Source organism: Hemicordylus capensis, chromosome 2 (genome assembly GCF_027244095.1).
Source record: "Hemicordylus capensis ecotype Gifberg chromosome 2, rHemCap1.1.pri, whole genome shotgun sequence".
In the NCBI taxonomy this organism is placed as follows: domain Eukaryota; kingdom Metazoa; phylum Chordata; class Lepidosauria; order Squamata; family Cordylidae; genus Hemicordylus; species Hemicordylus capensis.
The window spans coordinates 188,152,768-188,158,927 of NC_069658.1; the positions used below are offsets into that span (position 1 = coordinate 188,152,768).

General features: G+C 44.2%; 1 protein-coding gene across 1 annotated transcript; it reads left to right on the forward strand.

Annotated features, from left to right (window-relative positions):
- Positions 1-3,213: 3,213 nt before the first annotated feature.
- LOC128343729 (olfactory receptor 1E5-like) lies at positions 3,214-4,179 on the forward strand. The gene has a single exon (XM_053293163.1). The coding sequence runs from the start codon at positions 3,214-3,216 to the stop codon at positions 4,177-4,179; it is 966 nt and encodes a 321-aa protein (XP_053149138.1).
- The last annotated feature ends 1,981 nt before the right edge of the window (positions 4,180-6,160 follow it).

The following is a 6,160-nucleotide window of genomic DNA, read 5'->3' on the forward strand; positions in this document are numbered from 1 at the left end:
GAACAGGGACCCACCAGTCTAAATTTGCCTTTAAAGCATCAATAGAAATGAAATCACTTCCAGGGGCTTTGCCATTTTGAAATTGCTTAATAAGCTTTTGAACCTCTGAACAAGAGACTGGGTTCCAGTTTGGAAGATTGTCATTCATCCAGTCAGTATTAAATGACAAAAAAATCAGCCTTCTCGTATAATTGAGAGAAATGGTATTCCCAAGTATCGGGGGAATAAAAGATGTTCGTGATGAGGGCGTTCTCTCTAAAACAGGGTAAACTAACCTCCAAAATTTGACCTGATTTTTTGATTTAGCCGCCTCTATTAGTTCTGTCCAGTTATTCTTAGTGGCCTAGGCTTTCTTTTCCTTTAGGAGGTTCTTGTATTGGGATCTTGTGAGATGTGCCTCCTGTGCCCTCACCCTTGTAGGCTCAGCCATATATATTTTAAAGGCCCTTAGCGCATTTCTCTTTGCAAGCAAACAGTCGCGGTCAAACCAAGGTCGGGAAGGAAACTTAAAATGATTGTTGGATGGACAATCAGTTTTAACAAGTACTGGATACAGACAGGGGCATATCTAGGGGTAGGGCAGGCAGGGCACGTGCCCCGGGCGCCACTTGAAGGGGGGCACCATTTTGTAAAATTAATCTTTTTTTAAAAAATGGCTGCCAAAAACAAAATGGCCACCGTGCATGCTCAAATGGCCTCTGTGAGGCTCTAGGTCATGCCAGGCTTTGCAGAGGCCATTTGAGCATGTGCAGTGGCCATTTTGTTTTCAGTGGCCTTTTTTTAAAAAAAAGATTATTTTTAAAAATGGCCACTGCACATGCTCAAATGGTCCCTGCGAGGCCCTAAAGGCCAGCGGGGTGAGGGGGAATCTTTGCAAGAAAACCCAGCCTTTAGGAAGCCCCCCAAAGGGGCTACAGGTAAAAATAATAATAATAAAAATATAATATAAGACACTGTACACATATTCAGATTGGCACTATGTACAGAGAATCAGGGCTTGTGAATACTGAGCTGACGCTTAAGAGCTAGGATTGTATTCATTTGCTCTTACTTTGCTTCTTGTGATAAGTGAGTTAAATGTGATGTCTTGCTAATATGGCTATTAATGGTGAGTTTGTCTTTGAATCAGTGTGAAACCCTTAATATTAAGGCCCACTGGGAGTTTCTTGCTCTCTTTCTCTCATTTTAACTGTCTTTCGGAAAGACTAGAATATATTCCAAGCAGTGACACAGTTTACTCTGCATATCCTTTAATTATTTACAGAGTATCTGGGAAAAGTCAAATTCTCCATTGATTTTTAAAACTTATGTAATGGTGATGCTACAATGCATAGTAGAGAATTAGATAGGCACTTCTGTTTAGTTTTCCAAGTACACCTCCACATAGTATTTGGGTATTTCATGAGCCCCCACATACTGAAATTTGTAGTTTTCCAGCATTTTTTAGTCTGGTTAAGTCCACTGCTAAATAGTTTTTGAAATATTAAAAGATTAACGAGCTTGACTTGTATTTTTGAGCTGATATTATGGTAAAGTTATCTGAAAGATGGGTGTCAGATGCTTGGACAGGGGGCGCAATTTCAGTGTTTGCCCTAGGCGCTCTTTTCCCTAGATACGCCTCTGGATACAGAAAAGACAAGATGGCATCATAGTTTTACAGAACAAAGCTCTCTTTTAAAAAATTAAGCCTAATTCTATGCTGAACTGTAGCCACACAAAAAAGTTAAGGGAAAAAAGATGAAGAGGAGAAATAGACAGAAGGAGAGAGTAGGAGAATGAGGGTGGGGGAGAGAAAATTTGATATAAAGTTTTTGTTTGTTTGTTTTTTAAATCTAAACATGGGTCTCATCATGTCTTTAATGGTCTGGGCCCTGGAGACCTGAAGGACCGCTCGCAAGGGTTTCTGCCCGCCCAACAAGATCATCAGAGTGGCCTTTGCTCCACGTGCCAACTTTGAGAGAGCCTAGATTGTCCGCCATGCAGGACAGGGCCTTCTCCGTTGTTGCCCCCAAGCTCTAGAGTGCTCTTCTAGTGAACATCCATGCTGTGACATCTGTGGCTGCTTTAAAAAACAACCACTAAAGACCTTTTTATTTGTTCAAACTTTTTCCCCTTAGGGACTGCTGGGGTCTCTCAGCTTTCCTGCTTCTGTCTTTTCTATGGTGTTTGGGGGGGGGTTGTGGTTTTTACTGCAACTGATTTTAAGGTTTTATATGTGATTTTTATGGAGTTTTATTGCATTTTTGAAAACTGCCTTGGGATGTCTTATGAAAAGTGGTATAAAAATTGAACAATACAGGAAGGAAGGAAGGAAGGAAGGAAGGAAATGTCACATAGGAACATTGCAAGCTGCCATATACTGAGTCAGACCATTGATTTATTTATCTTGCAGGCAGGCATCTCTCTCAGCCCTATCTTGGAGATGCCACGGAGGGAACTTGGAACTTAGATGCTCTTCCCAAAGCGGCTCCATCACATGAGGGGAATATCTTACAGTGCTCACAATTCTAGTCTCCCTTTCATATGCAACCAGGGCAGACCCTTCTTAGCTAAAGGGACAAGTCATGCTGCTTATTACCACAAGACCAGCTCTCCTCTCCTCACCTTGAGCTTACAGTCCTGATCGAAAATTATTGAAGACTGCTGGTCTCGTCTGCCCAGCACTGGCTCTCCATTGGCGCAGAGTGTGCTCCAGGCCCTTAACTGGAGATGCTAGAGCAAGGGTGGCCAGCTTGAGGCTCTGCAGATGTTCTTGGACTAGGACTCCCATTGTAGCTGTGGGTTACAGGAGCTGCCACACAACAACATCTGTAGAGGCTCAGGTTGGCAGCCCCAGTGCTCAAGACTGCCTATGAGATAGTGCCCATGCAAACCATGTATTCTGCCAATGAGCTATGGCTGTTCACTAATGGGCTGTGTGTTTGAGCACCCCTTGCTTGGATGGGGAATGAATGGAAATGTGGCCATAGTGGTTACATGATGAAGGATGGGTCATGGATTGAAATAGGTAGGAGAGCAGTGCCCCCTGTAAGAGGGATTCCCAGATGTTATTGACTACTCCCAGGCTGCATTGGCCTTTGGCTGGGGATTATGGGAGTTGTAGTCAACAATGTCTGGGAATCAGTGTTACAGGGAGCACTGTAGGAGAGTGGCACACATGTCCACTTTGTGCCTGCCCTCAGCAGTTTTCTGTGTTTGTCTCTTCCCAGACCCATGGAAAGGGAGAACCACACCAGCCACTTTGACTTTGTCCTGCTGGGCTTGGCCAGCCAGCCAGAGCAAGAGCACATCCTCTTGGCTGTGTTCCTCATTCTCTACTTGCTGAACCTGCTTGGGAACCTGCTGATTATCCTCCTGATTCGCTCCGATGCCCAGCTCTTGCATGCTCCCATGTACTTCTTCCTCAGTCACCTCTCCTTGGTGGATGTTTGCTTCACCTCGACCACCATCCCCAAAATGTTGCACAACCTTCGCACCGGCCACAAGAACATTGCTTACACCAGCTGCCTGGCCCAGATGTACCTCTTCATGGCTTTCGCCATCACCGAGAACTTCCTCCTGGGCGCAATGGCCTTGGACCGCTTTGTGGCGATCTGCCAGCCCTTACACTACCCTGTGGTGATGAACCCAACACGATGTCGCTTCATGGTGTTGGTCGCATGGCTTCTGGCCCACCTCCACTCCCTAATGCACACTATCCTGATGTCCCGGCTCTCCTTCTGCGGCAACCGCCTCATCCCCCATTTCTTCTGCGACTTCCAGCCCTTGATCGTGATGGCCTGCTCTGATAAGCGCCTCAGTGAGATGCTGAGCTTCTTTGAAGGTGGCACCATCATCATTGGCAACTTCCTCCTCATCCTCGTCTCCTACGTTCGTATCGTCCAAGCCGTGCTCCGGGTGCCCTCCACCCAAGGCCGGAGCAAGGCCTTCCAAACATGTGCCTCCCACCTTATTGTGGTCACCCTCTTCTATGGCAGCGCCATTGGGGTCTACTTCCGGCCCCTCTCCACTTACTCTGGAGAAAAGGACAAGGTGACCACTGTCATGTACACAGTGGTGACCCCTATGCTCAACCCCTTCATCTATAGTCTGCGGAATGCAGACATGAAAGCCGCCCTCCGGAGAGCTCTGGAGCAGCTAAGGAATGCTTTAGGGAAGCCACATGACACCAAACCCTGATGGGAAGCAACCCTGGGTGATCAAAGATGGAGGGTGGGTTTGTCAGACCCAGGCAGGGGAGTATGGATCTTTGGAGAACACGGCACAATGGTGGGCAACCATCAAAGCTTTCCTCAAAGAAAAAGGGACACAGTCTGCCCTGAAAATCCCACTTGGGAACACCGTTGATATTTTATACACTATATCATATTTAGCAGAGGAAGAGCAGGTCTTCTTATCCAACCCCAGCACAGCATCTGCCACAAAACATTGTGGTGTTCTTGTTTTGTTTTATTTTATTTCATTTCCATTTTAAAGTTTTTATTGGCTCTTACAATAGCTTTACAATTAAGTAAATATTGACTTCCTGCTTACCTGTCTGTGCGGTTCACGTTAACTGTACCTATAAACCATTGCTATAATAATTCAAAACATAGATACTCCACATTGCTACTCGATTTTACCCAACCCAACCTGCTGTTTTTGCTATATTTCAAACCCTGCTGAAAGGTCCATATTAGAAAAATAGTTCTTTAAGTGAAAAAGATACCAAATCTTCTTTGAAATATTTCAGATTTTCATCCCTTATAAGTGCTGTAAGCTTTGCCATCTCAGCATATTCCAAAATTTTTATCAACCAGTCTTCTTTTGAGGGCATTTTATTATCTTTCCATTTCTTTGCATATACAGTTCTTGCCACTGTGGTTGCATACATTAAAAATGTTTAAATTTCTTCTGGAGAACTCTCCTTGCGTTTTTCCCAGCAGGAAGGATTCTGGCCTCTTAGTTAATGTCATTTTAAAAATTTTCTTCAACTCATTATATATCATATCCCAAAAAGCCTTTGCCTTGTTTTTCTTTTATTTTTAAGACTGTGACAGCATCTGCCACAAAACATTGTGATGTTTTTGTTTTATTTTTAAGACCGTGAGCTGTAATCAGACAGGGAATCGTCGTAATAATTGTAAACTGCTCTGAGAACTTTTCTGTTGAAAAGCAATGTATACATATTCTTAACAATAATAATAAATAATAATTTAAAGGGGACCGGCAGTGCTGTATGTAAGACCACATGTGACTATCTCTCAGGACCTGTCCCTATGTGTACAAATGGAGGGCTTGTGATGCTGTCAGGCTCCTGAGCATTAATAATAATAATAATAATAATAATAATAATAATAATAATTCAATTTCTATACCACCCTTCCAAAAATGGCTCAGGGTGGTTTACAAAGAGAAATAACAAATAAGATGGCTCCTGTCCCCAAACGGCTCACATTCTAAAAAGAGACATAAGGCACACACCAGCAACAGTCACTGGAAGTACTGTGCTGGGGGTGGATAGGGCCAGTTGAAGTGTGAACTCCAAACCAGTGGAGCTCTTCCAAATATTAAGTGTGAACTCCAAACCAGTGGAGCTCTTCTGAGTGATTTGCAGACTTCGCCAACCCAGCCTGCACAGTAATGTGTGTGAATGCACTGGGAATGCATTGAATCCCCCATCTCTGCCTATGCTTTCATTGGAGGCAACAATGGGGAAGGGGATTCGAATTTTGAGAGGGGGACTACTTAAGTCCTCAGAAGGGTCGTGGAAGTGCACTTCTCTTTCTTAAAGAGAAACGTAGCATCATTCCTCAGAGGATCCCAGGAAATGAAATAGTACGGACTGGGAGGGAAGCAGCACTTCTGGCAACACTATGCCAGCTACCATCACAAAGGCGACAAACACTAATATATGAAACAGAAAGAACCTCCACAACCCCTCCATTGACTTAGGTAACTCCCTCTACATCATATTAAGTTTCAATAAAATTTTGTAGGCCCCTCCACAGATGGGAGATGGTTATTAACCCCTACCGAAGCCCCACATATCACCAGCATTCCAACAAATTGAGGGGGTCAAAAATTTCATTCACAACCCAACAATGAGCCCTTGGCAGCCAGCGGGGACATGCTTGCTCAGAACATCAAGGACAAGGTTATTCAAACCCCGCAAAGCGTC